The 20,706-nt window shown below is 40.0% G+C and overlaps 1 protein-coding gene across 6 annotated transcripts in view; it reads right to left on the bottom strand.

Annotated features, from left to right (window-relative positions):
* Positions 1-20,706, bottom strand: part of LOC149550746 (DUF21 domain-containing protein At2g14520-like) — a 147,171-nt gene that overhangs the window by 108,789 nt on the left and 17,676 nt on the right. For all 6 annotated transcript variants that reach the window (XM_089786304.1, XM_089786299.1, XM_089786301.1 and 3 more), the window contains 3 exons: positions 20,068-20,144; positions 19,865-19,948; positions 19,643-19,756 (listed from right to left, as the gene is read on the bottom strand). In XM_089786304.1, the coding sequence (XP_089642430.1) occupies positions 19,643-19,756; positions 19,865-19,948; positions 20,068-20,144 (275 nt within the window). The remainder of the gene's footprint in view (positions 1-19,642; positions 19,757-19,864; positions 19,949-20,067; positions 20,145-20,706) is intronic.

Consider the following 20,706-nt stretch of genomic DNA (forward strand, 5'->3'; position numbering starts at 1 on the left):
CATGGTTCTAAAACTATATCATGTGCATATAGAAAACCAAAATAATGCATCTCTTCTCCATACCCACAAAGAATGTAGCTGTCTTGCAACCACTTCTGCCATGCTCTAGAAAAACTATAAGGATGACAAAAATGCGGTGAGAAACCATAAAATTCTCTCATACTTTCAAGTTGTAATCAATGTTACTCTTTGGTTGGGAAGCAAAGTCAAAAATGTCACATCACGATGTCAACATCCTTTTGTCCACTCCAATTTTCAGCCATGCATGAAGACTCTCAACTAAAACAAAACAAATAAATAATTCTCAAAGGACTTTGAACCTTTATTTCAGTTGTGTTCAACAAGGAAGACACTATGTAGATCAGGGGTAAAATGCTGGTTTATAAAGGATTGGCCACAATCCCTTTTATAGTGAGAAATGAATCAGAACCAGTGTTCCACGAGGACTATTGTCCTCAATTTTGACATCACAAAATTGAGGCAACCCTACGCAATTTTCCCATGGATTTGTAGGTCCATCCTATTAGTTTTAACACTGACTCTTCGTTATCCTTGAATTGTGCTTTGTGTTGCTCTATCTACGCGTTCTTTTGAAGGTTTCCATCGAGTTGAATCCCCAATTGTTCGTTATTAAGAGTTTTTCTTCTCTAACTACAAATGCTCATTTTTTGGCAAACTTTCGCATCTTTTCTTTGTTTTTCTTTGAGTTGTAAATAATATGTGGTCTTGTTTTTGCCTTAGGAAAATAGCCCTCGAAATTCCACTCGTTTCGAGCTAACTTAGGTCAAAATCAGAGTTGTCTAGCTCAAGTTAAAAGGGAAAAAGTGGGGTTTTTCAGGTCAACTGCATGTTTTTATTGAAAACCTCATAAAAGTGGGTTTTTCTATTGGCAATTGCATGATTTAAAATTATATTTAATATTTAAAGTGGATTTTGTGGTCCATTTTAAAATTTTAACTCATTCTGAGTTGATTTGACCATAATTTTTTATGTTTTATGAAAATAGCCTATCTCTAGAAAAAATTTCATATTACTTTATTAAAAACTAATTAAATATTAAATAAAAATGCATGAGACAACTTAAGTGCATAAAGTGGGATTTTTATTACACATTGCATACATCAACATGCAAATCACTATGTGAGAACACACTTCCAATAAAATATAAGTCCCAAGATTAATTTAAATGGCCTTTTTCAATGCAATAACATGTTTTAATGTGTTAAGTGGGTTTTTAATATGCATTTGCATATTTAAAACTTATTAAATCAATGTAAGTGGCAAAATCTAACCCATTTACCTATTTTTTGCATGTATAAGTTTATTTTAATATATTAATGCATTTAAATGGTATTTTTCTAACCCATTGCATATATATCTTTTAAGATTACCACTTAATGGACTTTTTAAATTAAAATACATGTTTTAGTAACATGTAAATACACTAGGTGGCGATTTTGGACCCAATTGCATGTGTGTAATATTTACAAACCCATTTCACTTAGCCTAAGCCAAAGTGGTATTTTTTAGCCCGACTACATACATTTTAAAATGTGTTTTCATGTTTTAAAACCCCACCAAGACAAAGTGGCGATTTTTTGCCCAATTGCATGTCTTTCAAAAACATGTAAATGGTCACAAAAAGTGTGTTTTGCACTAAGTTATTCACTAAAAGATCATAGTGACAATTTTCTAAGCAATTGCATGAGTTTTAAAATATGTACTTGCTTTCCAAAAGTGCGTTTAAGTGACTTTTAGAACCTCATAAGGCAAAATGGTGATTTTGGAGCACATTGCGTGCATTATAATATATGCATTTGCATAAAGAAAACTCGTTTTTAACTTGCAGCATGCATTTGTAAGGTTTTTGGGCACATTTTTCACATGCAAATGCAACCAAAAAGTGTGTTTTTACTTCACAATATGAGGCTTTTATATCAAACACTCAAAAGTGGTGATTGTTAACCCGAAAACTCATGTTTTTGACTCTCAAAACTTCACTCTTTTGGGCATTTTTGTCCAAAAATGGGTTTTCCAACCTTCAAATGCTCATATTTTGAGCATTTCTTGGTCGGTTTTGATGATCTAAAGGTCATTTTTTCCTAAAATCACCCAAATAACACATTGAACTACTCAGAAAAGGAGTTTGTTGAGTGTTTTTTTCATTTCTCAACCCATCTAGGGCATGCTTTTGCTCAAAAATGCCCTAGTTTTGAGCAATTTGCACCATTAAAACAGTTAGTGATTGGATCAAGTAGTTTGAAAGCATTTCCTATCCTTCCTAACTTGCATTCAAGTCTTCTAAATCACTTGATATGCTTTGGATGTCATTTTCAAAATTCTTTGCATGTTGCACATTGCTTGGTCAAAACGGTTGCTAAAACAATGCAATTTTTTGCCCTAACTTCCTACACTTGGCAAGCTACAAATTTTAACTCATCTCTTGCAAGGATTGAGTCAAGATTCGAAGTCTATTTAACACTTCATCTTGCAATCTTTTTAAATCTAAGAAATCTCTTTGATTGCATTTTTAGATTTTTCACTAGTGCTTAAAAAGACTTCCTCTCTTGCCTCTTGAGAAAAAGGTATGATTCCCTGGTATTTTTCTTAAGGTTTTTGTTGTATATATTTATTGTGTTGTGTATGCAAGTCTCATCATTTACATTTTCGGATTTGCATGTTTTTGTAGATATGTTCTCTTTTCTTCTTCTGTCTTCTTCTTCAAGTTGTATATGCAAGTGCAATGTCCCCACTTTAGCAGTCAGCCAAGTGTGTGTGCATTAGCCTAGTTCTACATTGTCCTGAGGGCTAACAAGGGTTTAAAGGGATCTTAAAGTGTTTTGGCTTAGTCATCTCCAGTTTAGGCCAAAACAGAGTTGATTTACTCGGTCTTAGGCATACTTACTATTTTTGGTAAGTCAGCAGGACATAAGAGAGGCTAGTTTTGGTGATTGGATTTGATACTCCTCGGCGAGAGCTTCCCAACAAGCTATCACTCGTGTTGTTCGAAGTCTGATAGCTGATATATTTTTATACCTGAAGTATTATTAAAGTAACATTTACTTTAGTTGTAAAATATTAAAGTGTCACTTTACTATTAAATTTTATGAGAATGTGTGTGTTGTCGGTAGAAATTGTGTATCGGCCGACGGGTCCCTTCGGGAAAGAAATTGTGTATCAGCCGACAGGACCTTTCGGAAAAGTTTATGTGTCTGGCCGATGGACTCCTTCGGGAAAGTTCTTCGGAAAGTATTTATAACCCCTTTGGAAAGCATTGTAATGAGATCATATCTTACCATCGAAGTATAATGCATTGTGGGCATATGCGAATAATAATAGGAGTTCTGCTGTTTTCTGTTCATGTTCATTATTTGTGTGCAATTCTTAATTAACCTATGCGGTAAACATTTGGCGCCGTTGCCCGATGGACCTGGTACGCAGGCAGGCGGATATGAATTAAATGCCGAATCAGTTGAACAAAGATAAGAATAAGCTAAAGGAAAAAGATGACATACGCGTTGCATAAGAAAATTTAATTTTGGCTCAGCAGACAGAGCGCTGAAGAAGATTCCAGAAGATTGCCGACGGAAATAGGAGTGCAGAAGAATTGTTGAAGGAGACTCGACAACGGCTTGATTTGGTGGAAGAAGCGAGGAAGGAGTTTCTGAACTTGCATACGCCACGGGAAGAGAATCCTGACGGAAGGAGATCGACTCGCACGGCTCGGAGTGCCGAAGGAGCACGAGCGTGGAGTGACCTCTTCGTCCGAGATATACTTCCGGAACGAACAGCTTCGGTTGACGAACCCTCCTCTTCACCAAACAACGCGGGTGTTGAAAACAGCGCAGAAGTCCAAAACAGCGCGGGTGTTGCAAATAGCGCGGGTGTTGAAAACAGCGCAGAAGCCAAAAACAACGCGAGTGTTGAAAATAGCGCAGAAGCCGAAAACAGCGCAAGTGTCCACAACAACGCGGGTGTGCAGATCAACACGGGTGTTCCAAACAGAGCGAGAGCTCAGAACAGCGTGGCTGCTCAAAATAGTGCGGGAGTGCAAAACAGCGCAGGTACACAACAAAACCCCCAACATATAGTGATAATGGCAGGTCCGAAGAAAAAATTGGCTAAATTTGATGGTGATGAAGCAGCTGATCCCATTCGACGTTGTAAAACATGTGAAACGATTTGGAGGGCAAATGGCATAACAAATACAAACGAATGGATCCGACAATTTCCCGCTACCCTACGGGGTGTTGCGATTGATTGGTTTACTGATGCTGATCCACAAAAATTAAATAGTTGGGATAACATTAAGAAGGAGTTCATTGTAGAATTTCAACTTTTGCGTGATGATAATGAAATTGTAGCAGAGATATTCAATACCGAGCAAAAGAAGAATGAAACAGTACGGGTCTTCGCCAGGAGATTGAAGCACTTAATCAGTAAAATGGAGAATAAGCCGGCAAATGGACTCCAGAAAAGATGGTTCATTGAAGGCCTTCACCCGAAGCTATGGAAAAAGATGAAGATCGTGCCACCATCAACATACGAGGAAGCGTACAATCAGGCAATGAACCTCGAAAGTGACCAGAAGACAAAGAAGAAGAAGAACAGCTCGTCCAATTTAGACAACGATGCATCTTCAGGAAAGGATAGCAGCGATGACGAGGGAAGCAACAGGAAGGTTCGTGCCCTCTAGAAGGATATGATGCGGATGATGAAGGAATTCAAAAACATGAACAAGGAGACTAAGGGTAATGACCTATGGTGCACGGAGTGTAAGAAAGAAGGCCATACGAAGGGATCCTACCCAAAAGATCAATTTTGTGAAATTTGCCAGATCCTCGAACACTCGGTAAAGGAATGCCCTTTCAATTTAAAAACAAGGACACCGCAACAAGTGTTCCTGTCATAGGAGGCATCCCCGTCAGGAGGGAACGGGAACACCAGCACGAAAGGTGCCACATCAGGTGGATACAGAAACAACCGGCGCAGTCCAAACAACAACAGCAATAACAACAATGGTGGCAACAACAACAATGGAGGAAGGAGTCGAATTCAGTATGATGTGAATGGTCGGCCAATTGTTCAATGCCGCGCATGCAATCTGTGGGGTCACTTCGCCCGAGAGTGCACAACGACGAACACACCAAAGTTGCTATGCCGATGGTGTGGACCTGGCGATCATGATGATACTAAGTGCTCAAAGTCCGAAGTAAACTTGATTACCGTAGGGACAGATGAGGAAGAAGTCCTGGCAATCACTCGGAAGCAGGCAAAGCTATACCCTGACCCAGCGGAAGAAAAGAAGAGACTGGAGGAAGCAAGGGCAGAGATCCAGAAAGCAACACAGGCAGAAACGGCACACCTGAAGGACCCGCCAAGTACCTCAGTCCGGAACTGTGCAGAACAGAACATTGTACGGCAAATATTGCAAGCTGAGATACCCGTTAGGATAAATGATCTGTTGCTAACCATGCCTCAACTCCGTACGGCCCTCACAAATATAGTTCTGAGTGCTAAGCAACCCGTAGAGCAAGACAACGAGAAACAGGGGGGTACAAGTGCAGAAGATTCGATGTTGTTAGCTCTTTCATTTGGATGCTATCTGGCGGTTGTTGAAATGGGCATTCTCGAGACTATGCTAACGGACACGATTGTCGACGGAGGATCCGGTGTCAATGTGCTACCAGAGGATACTTGGAAAAAGTTGGGACGGCCGACATTATGGCCACCTACCTTCCAGCTGTTAACAGTCGATCAACACGGAATCAAGCCATTGGGAATACTCACAGCGCAACCAGTGACAATCGGAACACAACCATTCCTGTTGGACTTCATTGTGATTCCTCTCAGGTGGAAGGGGTACGATGCTATTCTGGGTCGAGGGTGGCTGATACAAGCAAAAGCAAAGCACGATTGGAAGAAAAATACTTTATCACTCGAAAGCAAAGGCCGGAAGTATGTCATCGATCTGCATACGGAATTGTGGTCTTCTGGTGCATACGGATTTCTCATTCCAAAGGTTGCAATTCACCGTACGGACTTGGAAGAACTTTTCACTATACGGATTTGGGAGACTGTTAGGAAAAGACAAAGATATAATTAATGAAGTCTGCAGGTAAACGGCAGTGGAAAAAACAATTAGCACAATCTAAAGTTGTGGGAGGCAAGAGCATGGCAGGTACAGGTAACTTGAATCAAGGCTCAAGCAGCAGCAAGGAGAAGCGTAAGACTACAGCACCTGCAACAGCTGAAGTCACACCACAGACTATACAATTTGAGGGATTAAATGAAACGAATTGCCGGAAATGGTGGCAAGAAACCCCTGATGACCATCCAATTAAAGCAAGCATCAGAAGAGCGCAGGTTGAATGGGCCATTCAGATGCCTGTTTTTTGCATTCGAGATTATGAAGGGTACCTACGTACCATGATTGAGAAGTATGGCAGAGCTTCTCGGAGGAGCACATTTCAGTATCTGGGACGGAACTTAGTGGTATCATTCAAGGCAGCAGATTTCACACGTGTTTTTGGCATTCCAGGGCAGCAGGGCAGAAAGATTCAGCCGAAGAAAATTCCAAAGGATGGGAAGCTATTTTTAATCAGATTAGTATGTGGAGATTTGACTGAAGCAAAATAGGCGGCATTAGCTGAGACATCGAAGGGAAGGGGTTTAAAGAAAACCGACATTCAGGAAGGACCATGGCAGTGTCTGATGGACTTGGTCAAAAGCAGGCTCACGGGATCCTCTAGGGCATCGGATATCACATTTCCGCAGGTGTCCATGATGAACGGCATAATGACTGGGGAAGTATACGATTGGGCGTCTGTGCTGGCTGAACGGATGCATGAATTCATGACTCTCCAGCACAAGACCTTCTATATGCCCCATTACGCCATTGGTCTATTCCTTGATGCCGTAGCACAGATGATTCCAACGCAGGAGTTAGAGGCAAAGCCTGGACCACTAGGTCCAGGAGAACCTCCTATCATGCAATGGAAGCACTTGGACATAATCTCTAGGCAGAAGGGTTCAGTAGAGAAGGGTTCAGTAGGTCAAAAGAGGCCCCGGATGGACATGGCAGATGATACTGACAGCGGCCGACAGGAGGCATCTTCTGAGCAGGACAGTGTGGAGGAAGAAGGGGAGGGCGAGGATGATGAAGAGGTTCAGATTGTCACGGCTACCCCCTGGCTATTTCCGCGTACTACAGTTCCTATGACTTCTGAGTTGTTACCCCGAGGTCTACACATGGCTCACATTCCAGGGTTTGGACAGACTCAGCGACCGATATTGATGACTGGAGGATCCCACCAGGCAGTCACACTGGCCGCACCAAGGCAACACGAGGTACGGCCTTCTCCTGTCCGGTCGGGAGCAGGATTTGCGGTCGGCTTTGCCCACCTGACAGCACCCGTCAACCGAGAGACTTCTTCAGCCCCTGAAGCACTTCCGATAGCAGCACCCGTGGCACCTGCCATAAGTCAGCCAGCATCAGTTGTTACCGTAGCACAGTCAACGGAAGCTCAAGTACTTCCAGTAGAGAACGTACCAATCGGAGGAGTGCAGGAGTGTACGGACCCAACGCAGCCCAAACAACCAGAGGTCATGGATAGAGCCAGTGTTTTTCTGAGGCAGCAGTTCCAACTCGTTCCTGACTGGCGTGGTTCGTCCATTCAGTCCCCTAGCTATTTCGGAGTAGCACCTCTACCAGAACCTCAGTCTCGGGAAAGGGAATGCCACATGCCGTGATTGCGCCGACAGCAGAGGAGGCGGCACCGGATGTGGGCATGACTCCCGCTGATGAGGAGGACAATAGTGATGCAGAATGGTCATTGGACGATTTCGCCAAGGAGGATTACGGGTCGGATGAGGACAGGTGCAGGGACTACCTCAGGACTATGAAGTCTGCATTGAAGAAGGGGCATGATGTGGCAATTCAGGCTCTCACTCGACGAAGGGAGTGGCATTTGATCCGAGCGTATATTCGTGGGATTTTTCCTAAGCGATTTCAAACTTGTTTTGTAGATAGAGGTTGGCCAGTAGTTGAGACACCAGAGATGTTGGCAGATTGGGCCACTGAGCCAGAATTGGGACCGAGTAACACTCCGATGATGAAGTTGGCACATGAGATCGTGGGACTGTACAAAGAGGTTTACTATGTGCGGCAACGCGCAGAGGCGGATAGGGCAGGAAACAGTGTTGCAGCCCAGAGATCTCTCGCGGTTGAAAAAGAGACGAGAAAAGTTAGCCACTGATTTGCAGCTTGGGCAGCAGAGCGGGCAACACTATTAAAGGATATGGCAGCAGTGGTACAGGAGAGGGACGCGGCTATCCGGGATAAAGATGCGGCAAAGCATGAGTTACAGTTGGCCAAGAGGCAGTCTATGGATGTCGCACTTCTACTGAAGGAGGCCGTAGAGGTTAATTCACAAATTCAAACAGATCTGTGCATCCAAACTGACCAGGTGTATGAGTTACGTCGTCAACAGCACTCTTCTGGGACACCTCCTTCTTCTCTCTAGTAATTCTTTTTCTTGGTTGTGGGTTGTCTCCTAATTTTGCTAGTCGTCAGGAGACGACTTTTCTTTTGGGGGGGGATGATGTCGTCGGTAGAAATTGTGTATCAACCGACGGGTCCCTTCGGGAAAGAAATTGTGTATCAGCCGACAGGACCTTTCGGAAAAGTTTATGTATCTGGCCGACGGACTCCTTCGGGAAAGTTCTTCGGAAAGTATTTATAACCCCTTCGGAAAGCATTGTAATGAGGAGATCATATCTTACCATCGAAGTATAATGTACTGTGGGCATATGCGAATAATAATAAGAGTTCTGCTGTTTGCTGTTCATGTTCATTATCTGTGTGCAATTCTTAATTAACCTATGCGGTAAACAGTGTGCAAATCAATGCGGGCGCCTGAGGCAGACATAAGTGATTATTTTAATATGTTTTATATTGCACATGTTTTATTCCACATTGCTCATTTGAGTTGAATCAACCCTTGGAGAAAGTATAAATGGGAGCATTAGTGACTTCATTCGGCAGGGAATATGAAAAGAAAATTGATGTGTGAGTTGCAGATCCGTTCTTGGTATTAGAGGACGTCTATCCTCTCTTGTGACATTCTAGACATCATTCCCTTGGGGTTTGCTCTTTGGAATTCATTGCTATCAGCTTCCTTAATAGGCAGATTGGGCACATTTCCAGCTATAGGCAGATAAGTTGTCTGCTCATATCATTCCTCTTCTTGTCCGATGCTTATGCCATTCTGAAGGGATGATTTTATGAGGGTCTTGGACTGATTGAAGGCAGATTTTACTGTAGCAGCAGTATAGCGCAGCACCATTCACGTTACTGTAGCATGATACTATTCACGTCACTGTAGCACAGCACTATTCATGTTACTATAGTAGCAAGATGGGAAGTCATTACTGGAACATTATGTTATAATGTTGGAGTAATCAGTTAGTTGAAAAGTTTGCCATGTATTTGATTTTATTAGTTTGAAAATTAATATTATTTCAGCAGTAATTCAATCTTCAGTTTGCATATTATTATAAATCTCTTCTTGTTCATGTTATGTGGTTTCAAATCTATGCAAAAACATAAAAACAAACATTTTATTTCCAAAGCCATAAAAGGGTTTAAACATTTAATGGAGAAATTAAGAGTTGGATGCAAATTATTTGACTAAATTCCTATCAACAGTTGGCTTTGTTTTTGGGCATTTCTAAGGTGCCCATTATAGCAGTATCAAAGCTTTAAGTACTGTCATCCTGTAAAGGCCTTATAGGGAATTTGGAACTATCAAATAGAGGGAAAAGTGTTTGACAAAATGTCAAGACACTAAAGTCAAAAATAAAACAGATTTAGAATGTATGTTTGAGCATGTGATAGAGGCCATTAACTTCGGCCATACCAGGGCAAGACAACAAAGATTTAGACTCACAAAGCGAGCAATCTAGTTCATCCGTGCAGGTGGACATAGAATCCAATCATAGAGACACATAGGAGATCTTCTTTGAACAAGACAGCAATATGGGTGACCAAGATGACAAGAATAGGTAGGAATTCCGGTCCAAATCAAGAGGAGGTAATGTTCAGATGGTTTTGGGTACATTAGAGCAGAGGTAGCGTATGCAACAGAAGTAGAATAGGTGAATGGATATGATGTTCCAACTTATGGCTAGACAGATGGGTGTCAATATTAATCCAGGTGATGCAGACAATGGAAATGGGGGCAATGATAATAATGGAGGCCAAGGCAACAATAATGGTCCTGAGAATAACATTAATGGTGTTGGTGTAAATAACTATTCACTATTTACACTTACTTAAGTTTACTTAGGTTAATGCATTATTTTATTATTTCTTAGGGGAGACACTTAGGAGTTTGTGTACTCTTATGAGTTTTCGTGTTGACAACACTGGAGTAAGCAACTTTAATTGAGCACATGGTGTCTACAACACTAGAGTTTGCATAATTAACTGAGTTGTCATGTAGACAACACAGTTATTCGCACTCTTATTTTAGCACATGGATCTACAACATAATTTTACGTGTTACACTTTTGAAGGCTTATCCTCTCATCATCGCACTTACTCCTATGCTTAATGGAGGATAATCCACTCTTGGTGGATATGTGTTTGGTTGTAAGACTTATCAGTATGCTGATTTCTAGGCATTCTAGAAGCATTCTAGAGGCCTTTATATACAGGCACTCCTAGTGTACTTACATAATGAATTGAATATCATATCGTTATTCTGATCATACTCTTTCGGTCTACTGTTGTGCTTGTGCTTGAGTTCCTTGATCTTGGGTGATTTTTCCCTAAGGCAAATTCTTACATAGTATCAGAGCTATACCAAATTCTTAGAAATGGTAATAATAATGGACATGGCAACAATGGGAATGAGGCTGATAACTTTAGACACGTTGCATGCCCAGCTTGGACAGTGAGCTCGAGACCTCTTCTACCCACCTTCCCACTCAGAGATCCGGTTCGACTAGAGATTACCAAGTTACAGAATCAGTTCAGGAGGGACTGGGAGGCTAGTGGACTGAATTTTCAAGCGGATATTTCCCTCAGAGATTATATGGACTTGAGGACGACACATGCCTAGAGCAGGAGAGAGAAATCAAAACTTTGAGCTAAAAAAGAAAGTTGCAAACTTTCTTTACCTTATTATGATGCCTCAAGGAAGATGAATGCACGAGCTTGGGTGCCAAAGGTAGATACATACTTCCAGCTGAATTTGATGCCTAAGGAGAAGGCTATCAAGTATGCAGCTATTTATTTGGATGGTCCAGCGCATGAGTGGTGGCACCATGGCATGGTAACCCTGGGGCATAATCAAATCACATCTTACAAAGAGTTCACTAAGAGACTCATAAAGAGATTTGACACCAAAGATCCTAAGTTACAGCTTAAAGAGTTGGCAAAACTTCAGCAGTGCGGATCAATTGATACATATCAATGACTTTCAGAGGTTAGCTATGTTGGCTACAGATATTTCAGAGAGGAGATTAATAGTGCTATTTATGGATGGACCCTCAGATCCCTTGAGGGGTTGGGTCAAGGGGCATGACCCAACTACATTACAGGAGGCAACTGAGAAGGCTCGTGACTTAGCACCTTCTTCTTTTAAAAGTAGATTTCAACCTAAGGATTCACATACAAAGAAGGATAAGGATAAGGACAAAAAACATTTTTACCAGGATGCACAACCAAAAGGGGATAATAGGAAGTTGGATAATGACACCCTAAATGAGTTGAGGGGAAAGAAGTTGTGTTTTCATTGTAGAGAGCCTTTCTCATAAGTGCCCTCTCAAGGCTAAGGCAAATCAAATGGAGTATTTTTCAATGGAGTCACAGTTAGAGGGGGGGATCAGCACTCTGATTCGAATGAGAGTAGCACTCCAAACGAGAACATCATTCCTAAAGACGATAGGTCATTGGCACGATTGATAGGGGCTCAAATGGCGATCACATTTAGGGTCAGGGGTACTATCGAAGGGCAAAAAGTGATCTCTCTCATTGACACTAGGGCTACACATAACTTCATAGATGCACGGTTAGTAGCCACAAGAGGTTTACAGATTGAGAAGCATGATAGGTTTAGAGTCATGGTAGCTAATTGTGACAAATTATTATGTACTCAGAAGATATCTAATCTTCACATCAAGTTTGGCGATGGCTATGAGTTAGAGGATGAGTTCTATGTAGTAGACATGGAAGACTATGATGTCATCCTCAGCATGACATGGATGACCTCGCTAGTTGAGTTCACACTCAACTAGCAAAATTGGAGATGAGATTCTAGCATGAGGGCAGAACTGTTGTACTCAAAGGACTTTCGGATGGGAGTTGCAAAGTAGTCTCCCTAAGGAGAATGTAGACACTTTTTTGGCACAATGACATAGAGTGGGCAACAGAGTGTTTCATCATGCTAGCCCCACAGAAGCCACAGGTAAAGAGTCATCCACCAGATATCCAGGAGATACTTGACAGGCATGCCAAAGTATTTGGAGATATTCCACATGGGGTTTCTCCTGATAGGGGAATAGAGCATGTTATTGAGCTCGAAGAGGGAGCCAAACAAGTCATGATTACCCCTTATCGTCATCCTAAGAAACACAAGGATGAGATAGAGAAGGCAGTTAAGGAGCTATTGGAGATAAGGCACATTAGGTCTAGCAAAAGCCCTTTTGCTTCATTAGTAGTTCTATTGAAGAGGAAGGATGGGACGATGCGCATGTGCATCGATTACAGGGCATTGAATAAGAAAACAATTAAAAACAGGTATCCCATTCCTAGGATTGATGAGTTGATTGATGAGTTGCATGGTGCACACTACTTCACCAAAATTGATTTATGATCTGGATACCACCAAATCAGGATGAGAGTGGAGGACATCCAAAAGATAGCCTTCTAATGTCACTATGGCCATTTCGAGTTTATGGTTATGCCATTTGGACTAACCAATGCACCTGCTACATTTCAAAGTTGTATGAACCAAGTTGTCAAGGGGCAATTGAGGAGATTCGTCTTGATCTTCTTTGATGACCTCTTGGTCTTCCGTAAGACCTGGGAGGAGCACTTGCAGCATTTGGAGGTGTTATCTATGCTGAATAGAGAGTCATTGTATGCCAAGGAATCAAAATGCGAGTTTGACATGACCGAGCTCCTTTACCTTGGGCATAATTAGTGTAGATGGTGTTCGGGTAGATCTTGAAAAGATTAGAGCTATTGTGGATTGACCTACTCACACAAACCTCACACAACTTAAGGGGTTCTTTGGTTTATGTGGTTTTTACATGAGGTTCGTTAGGGGATTCTCACATATTGCCGCACCTTTGACAAATCTCACCAAGAAAGAAGCTTTCACATGGATAAGGGTAGCACAGAGATGTTTTGACCACTTCAAACAGGTGATGTCATCTTGTCCGGTTCTAGCTCTACCTGATTTCATGAAGCCATTTGAGCTCCAATGTGATGCTTCAAGAGATGGGATAGGAGCAGTATTGATACAGGAGAGACACCCCATTGCATTCGAGAGTAGGACGCTCTAAGAACTTGAGAGGAGTTATTCTAGCTACGACAGGGAAATGTTGGCCATAATGCATACACTGGCCAAACTCTGATCATATTTGGTAGGTGGGCATTTTGTGATCAAAACTAATCACAATAGTATTAAATACTTCATGAGCCAGCATGATCTTAATGACCAGCAGTAGAAATGGGTTACTAAATTGTAGGCTTATGACTTTGATATAGAGTTTGTCAAAGGTAAGAAAAATGTGTTGATTGATGCTTTATCTTGGAGACCTCACTTATGTGCTCTAGCAGAAGTTTCAGGAGATTGGAGAAAACGAATTGCAGCGGAGTATGCAACAGATGATTAGGCTTCTACGACAGTTGGAGGCACCATTGAAGATGATAGGTATGTGGTGTTGGATGGGTTGATCAGATTTTGGGACAAGGTTTATTTGATCCCTACATCACAATTTAGAAAGGAGATTCTAAGGGCATTTCGTGATGCACCTACAGCTGGGCATGCAGGGGTCTTCAAGACCTATGGGCAAATCCGAGAGCGATTCTCATTAGGAGGGCTCAAGGATGATGTTCAAAGGTATGTCAGGGAGTGTAATTTGTCAATAGAATAAAGAGGAGCACACGTTTTCCGCAGGTTTACTACAGCCCTTACCCATTCAAGACAAGAAATGGGACAGTATTTCTATGGACTTCATCACTGGTTTACCATGAGTGCAAGGAAGAGATTGTATTTATGTGGTGGTAGACAGATTGACAAAGTTTGCTCACTTCTTTGCTATTCCTTCTAATTATGTAGCAGCTCAAGTGGCAAATTTATTCTTCAGAGAGGTTTTTAGGTTGCCTGGGATACCGAGATTTATTGTTAGTGACAGAAATAGCAAGTTCATAAGCGCCTTTTGGCAGGAGTTGTTCAAGTTGTGCCAAAAGGCTGGATGGAGATAGTAAATAAATGGGTGGAAGGCTATTTGTGGAACTATGTGACTGTGCAGTAGAGAACGTGGGTCAAGTGGTTATACATGGGGGAGTATTGTTACAATACCACATATCACAAGACATCAGGATGACTCCATTTATGGCATTGTATGGGTATGAAGCACCCAACTTCATGGATTTAGTTTTGGGGAACAACCAAGTACCCAAAGCCAAAGACCTATTGCAGGATAGTCAAGATATCCTTAGAGTGCTCAAGGAGAACATACAACAGGTGCAAAATCAGCAAAAGTTGTATATTGATCAGCATAGGGTAGAGTGCAGTTTTGAGGTAGGTGATATGGTGTATTTGAGGCTACAGCCATATAAGCAATCATAGCTCAAGAAAAGCAGAGTAGAGAAGTTGAAGCCTAGATCTTATGGTCCATACAAGGTGATTCGTAAAGTGGGCGAAATCGCCTATGAGCTTGAGCTTCCAAAGGGTAGTCAGGTGCACAATGTATTTCATGTGTCGAGGCTTAAGAAAGCCATTGGTCAGAGTGTAGTTCCTTCTACAGTTTACCCCCTTTGAATGAGGAGGGGAAGCTTGTGTTAGTACCTGAGGCTATTCAACCCGAGGCTATTTTGGACACCAGCGAGAGGAAACTCAGAACCAGGATAGTGAAGGAGTATTTGGTCAAATGGAAAGACTTGCCAGAGGAGGATGCTACATGGGAGCATGAGCTGGTTATTCAGTAGGTTGGACTAAGATTGCTTGAGGACAAGCAATTTCGAGGGGGCAGACTGTAATGTCCCCACTTTAGTAGTTGACCAAGTGTGTGTGGGTTAGCTTAATTCTACATGGTCTTGAGGGCTAACGAAGGGTTTAAAGGGACCTTAGAGTGTTTTGGCCTAGTCATCTCCAGTTTGGGCCAAAACGGAGTTGATTTACTCAAACTCGGGCATACTTGTTATTTTTAGTTAGCAGGACACAAGGGAGGCTAATTTTGATGATTGGATTTGATACTCCTTGGTGAGAACTTTCCAACAAGCTATCACTCATGTTGTTCGAAGTCTAATAGCTGATATATTTTTATGCCTAAAGTATTATTAAAGTAACATTTAACTTAGTTGTAAAATATTAAAGTGTTATTTTTATGTTAAATATTATGGGAATGTGTGCAAATCAAAGGGGGCATCTAAGGGAGACATAAGTAATTATTTTAATATGTTTTATATTGCACATCTTTTATCCCACATTGCTCATGTGAGTTGAATCGACCCTTGGAAAAAGAATAAAAGGGAGCATTAATGGCTTCATTTGGCAGGTTGAATATGAGAAGAAAATTGATGTGTGAGTTGTAGATCCCTTCTTGGCATTAGAGGACATCTATCCTCTCTTGTGACATTCTAAATGTCATTCCCTTGGGGTTTGCTCTTTGGAATTCATTGTTATCGGCTTCATTAACAGGTAGATTGGGCACATTTCTAGCTACAGGCGGATAGGGTGTTTGCTCATATCATTCTCGCTTCTTGTCCGATGCTTATGCTATTCTGAAGAGATGATTTTATGAGGGTCTTGGACTGATTGAAGGCAGATTTTAATGTAGCAGCACTAATCACATTACTGTAGCGTGACACTATTCACGTCATTGTAGCATGGCACTATTCATGTTACTATAGCAACAAGATGGGAAGTCATTACTGGAACATTATATTATAATGTTAGAGTAATTAGTGAGTTGAAAAGTCTGTTATGTAGTTGATTTTATTAGTTTGAAAATTAATATTATCTCAGTGGTAGTTCAATCTTCAGTTTGCATATTATTATAAATCCCTTCTTATTCATGTTATGTTGTTTAAAATCTATGCAAAAACATAAAAACAAACAAACATTTTATGTCCAGAGCCATAAAGGGATTTAAACATTTAATGGAGAAATTAATAGTTGGATGCAAATTATTTGACTAAATTCCTATCAGCAGTTGGTTCAATTTTTGGGCATTTCTAGGGTGCCCATTACAGCAAGGTCTCATTTACTTGCATATGCAGTCGGGGATAAAATCTCCTTCTAATATGGAAGCAAGTCCCTCTTTTCCCCTCATGTTAATGCAAGTATAGATCCCACCAACACGCATTCCATGAATCTCCATATGGCTTCCCTGTGGATGAAGAAGAATTTCTCACATGTTTGTTGGATACATAGTATGACTTACACCTATTAAAGCATACTATGTTTCCATTTCATTACACTTCGCTCCTCATTTTCATGTCTTAAAGCTTGCTGTCCGCATATGCAATCCACTCCAAAAACCCCAGTTTTTATTTTTCTACTCATTTTTTGAGCCATTATGAGCTTAACCCATTTGCTCATTTGATGTCTACAATCATCCCAAGCACTTTTCCTATTCATATTTTGCCTAAATCCATATTTTTACACATCAAAAGAGAGAAACGGACCCATCTATACTTTAAGGAACATACAATGGCTTTTTCTGGAAACTCAATAACGACCATAGGCATAACCCCAAACATGCAAAGAAGAAAGAGAAACACGAAGCAAGAGTGATCACATAATGGAGCCTACAAGAAGGTGAAAGAATGATTACAAGCATAGAGTGTTTTCAAGTTAGAAAAGGTCAGTTAACACTCAACGAAACAATCAAAGATGCATATTCATTTTCTAATTCGAGATGCAAACATGAGCACAACAATTGTAGAATATCGGGCATCTTGTAACAGCACGAAGACCAATAAAGCTTGATGTAATAGAATTTGTCTTGTAATACACTTAAAAGTGTTATTTGTAATTGACATATTACATTTGATGGAAAAACAAGATATAATTGCATGTGATAGTATCACGTGCAAATTTGTAACATGTAATCAAGTTGCAATTGCATTAGGCATGCAACTTTGAATAAAGTTAAAGTAGTTAGTTATAGATAAGTCAAGGTGGTTGAGGTTGTTCCACTTTTTCCTCCACCTTTCTCTCTCCTATTTTTCTATATAAAGGAGCGAGCTCATTTTTATAATCATCTTTTGGCAAGGCAAGAAAATTTTGTCAATTTGTATATGCACTCTAAGACCTTGTGCTTGGATGTAAATCTAAATTGCTATCAATAAGAGAGGCAACCTGTTTTCCAACTTTGTGTTGATTCAAGGTGTTATGTGATGACATTTTCTGAATATTGATTATGAGTTTTTGAGCTTTGATCAAGAGGGGTTTGAATTTAATCGTGCAGACTTTGAGCTGCCCATTGCATTCAAAGCCAATTTGAAGTTTTGAAGACTTTGTGTTGCAGGGCAGGACAACAAATTGTAATAAATAGTAGTGGATGCAATCACTTAGAGTTGAAGACTTTAGGCTTCAATTGTAAGTGTTGTTATTGAATTTGAGGGTATCTAGTAAGAGACTTTGCGCCTTACTGGTTATTCTGCTTGAATCTTCATTCCAGACAAGTGCAGGAGACTTTAAAATTCCTGTTTTTGTTTCACAAAATATAAAAAATAAACTATTACCCCTACTATTGTTCTTATGTCAATTCCATGGTCACTGGTATTATCGTATCAATAAGACACTTTTTGTTAAGTTGGAAAGTTATAGTTGTATGCAAATCATTCCTGAAAAAAGAGGAATTGATCAAGAGAACCATTCTTTTTGTGATTTTCAGTTAAGTTCCTATTGAAGCCACCTACCATAAGAAGGGATCCTCCCTTATTGCTGAGAGGAGAGAGAAATCTCATAAAATATTGCCTAAAGCCATAATTTTATAAGTTGTAGTTAGGGACAAAAAATTTAGCCAACAGGATGCGCCCCCAATGATTTTGAGGTCATACCCATTCTGGGGATGAAATGAGGATGCGGGGATGGATTTTGGCCGTCCCCAGAGTTGTCCTCTTTTTGCCAAATTTGGAAATGTCCCCAAAAAAACCAATTTTGTTTTGCAAGAAACTTGGGGACGGCTAGCAGTACCACAGACGGCTTTGCCATCCCCAATCCGTCCCCAAAACTGCTGGTCGTCCCCTTTTTCCAGTCAATCGGATAAAGGTAAAACACCCCAAAAAATCATTTTTAAAAATTTCTGCTGTCCGTGCAAGCCCCTAGTTGTCTTAAGGACATAAAAAAAACTACGACCCATATTTGGTCCATTAAAACACTAAAACACTAAGTCCTCTACTTTTTTTTATATTTGACATGCTTAGAGAAGGAAAGAAACATAGAGCAGCAGCAGTGAGGAAAAATTGCATTTAGTATTTACTACTTACTATTTTAGTTGGACTTCTCTTTCTTATATTCTAATTTCATGCATGATACTTGGAGTCTTTAGAAATTTTGATTTTTGCTATATATGTATGTGATATTGTTCTGATGGAAGGGCTTAGTATTTGTCATTTGATAATTTTCAATGTATTGATCTTCTAAAATGTCTATGGTGAATGATTTATCAATGTAATAATATGCATATTTGAACTTTGTCTCTATATATGAAATTAATCCCCTATGCTTTTAATCGTCGTCCCCTGAGGTCCCATCCCTTAAATTTTGGCTTCGACCCATACTCGTACTGGAAACACATCCCCGTCCCAGAAACTCTGTGGAGCATAGAACAAACCCTTTTCCTATATTTCTAAATCTTATAATTTCTAGAACCAGGACAATATCCATATTGTATTCAGCAATTTTTGATAAAATGAATAAATACAAAGGCGAACACTTGGAAAAAAAAATCAATGCATAGAACCTCTATCGCAACATGATCTCCAAGATGTTTAATGTTTCCCACCAATGTCAAATTGCATCACTAGAAACAGTAAACAAACCTTTAACATAACAAACTGCAAATTACTTTGGCCAGCAAAGGAATTTGGACCCATCAACGAATGGAAAAATATAACTAGGTATGATGATGTTATCATTTAATATTCTTTATTAAACACAATGACGAACATAATGAGGCACACAATAATAAGTGGGATTAAAACAAAATTTACAATTGAAAATAACGAAGTGACTAAGGAGCTTGAAATACATTCAATATTATGGTAATGCCAACTTTCAGAGTTTCTTATGTAATCAAGTTATAGGCAAAAATGGTGTTCACTGGTTCATAAGACTGAGAAACTTCTACTGATCAATATAGAGCAATTTTTAACACAGGATATCAGATATACCTTACTGATTGGGTATGCAACTGGAAAGAATGCCAATAGCAACACACGAACAATTGGTGCCATTGCTGCTCCAACTGCCAGGCCATAGCGAGAACAAACAGCTTGAGGAAGGATCTGAAGTTCAAACAAATAAATTTGCAAGCATAGCAGTTAATTGTATACAAATAAGACAAGAAAGGTACATTTATATGTAATTAAGCATAAAAGTATGCCCAAACTCACCTCTCCAAACATTAGAATCAGTGTAACAGATATCAAAATAGCCCCCCATGCAGGGACTAGTGAATCAAGAAAAATTGGGAGCGCCTAAACAGACACAAAAAGGAACAACTGACTTACAAACATCATGTCAAAATGAATAAAATAGATATAAATTAATTTGAATAAATATCTGAATCTTGACTTGAATGAAATCACATATAAACCTCCATGGCCATAGAATTTCCAATCAATAGGGTGCAAAGTAGCAAATGCTGATTCTTCACCACAGGTAATATCTTTGCTGTCAATCAAGCATATAATAAACTGCAGTTAGCTCTATCAGAACTTTAGTTGCTAGATGATCACACTTCATAGTCAAAGGATAATTGATTGATAAAACATGATTGTGGTCTTCATATTATTGAAAAGGAAAGACATTTATGATGTATATGAACAACCAACCTGACACACACATTTTCAAACCCTGCATGCAGAATGCATAAGAAATATCCCATCATAGCCCATACAACTGGAGCAACCTTTCTGCTTTCAGGACTCGACTATTATATGGTAGGATTACCATAATCAATTGCTAAAATTATTTTCTTATCATGCCACTGAACATTTGTAGGAGCAATAGAACAGAAAACATGTACATATATACTTCAGCTTTAACACTATATTGCTCTACAATCTACTAACAACAGTTAAGACAATTGACAAAAAATGATCAATATGGGCTTCATTATTTTACCTACTACATGTAAGCTCCCTAACTAAAACAAACCATTAATTTATAAGCAACAACAGCAACGAAATAAGAAAATTCGTGGAAGATACAGGAGAACACATATTTGGAACAG

The sequence above is a fragment of the Cupressus sempervirens genome, chromosome 6, assembly GCF_028749045.1.
Source record: "Cupressus sempervirens isolate cs-2001-9-10 chromosome 6, ASM2874904v1, whole genome shotgun sequence".
In the NCBI taxonomy this organism is placed as follows: domain Eukaryota; kingdom Viridiplantae; phylum Streptophyta; class Pinopsida; order Cupressales; family Cupressaceae; genus Cupressus; species Cupressus sempervirens.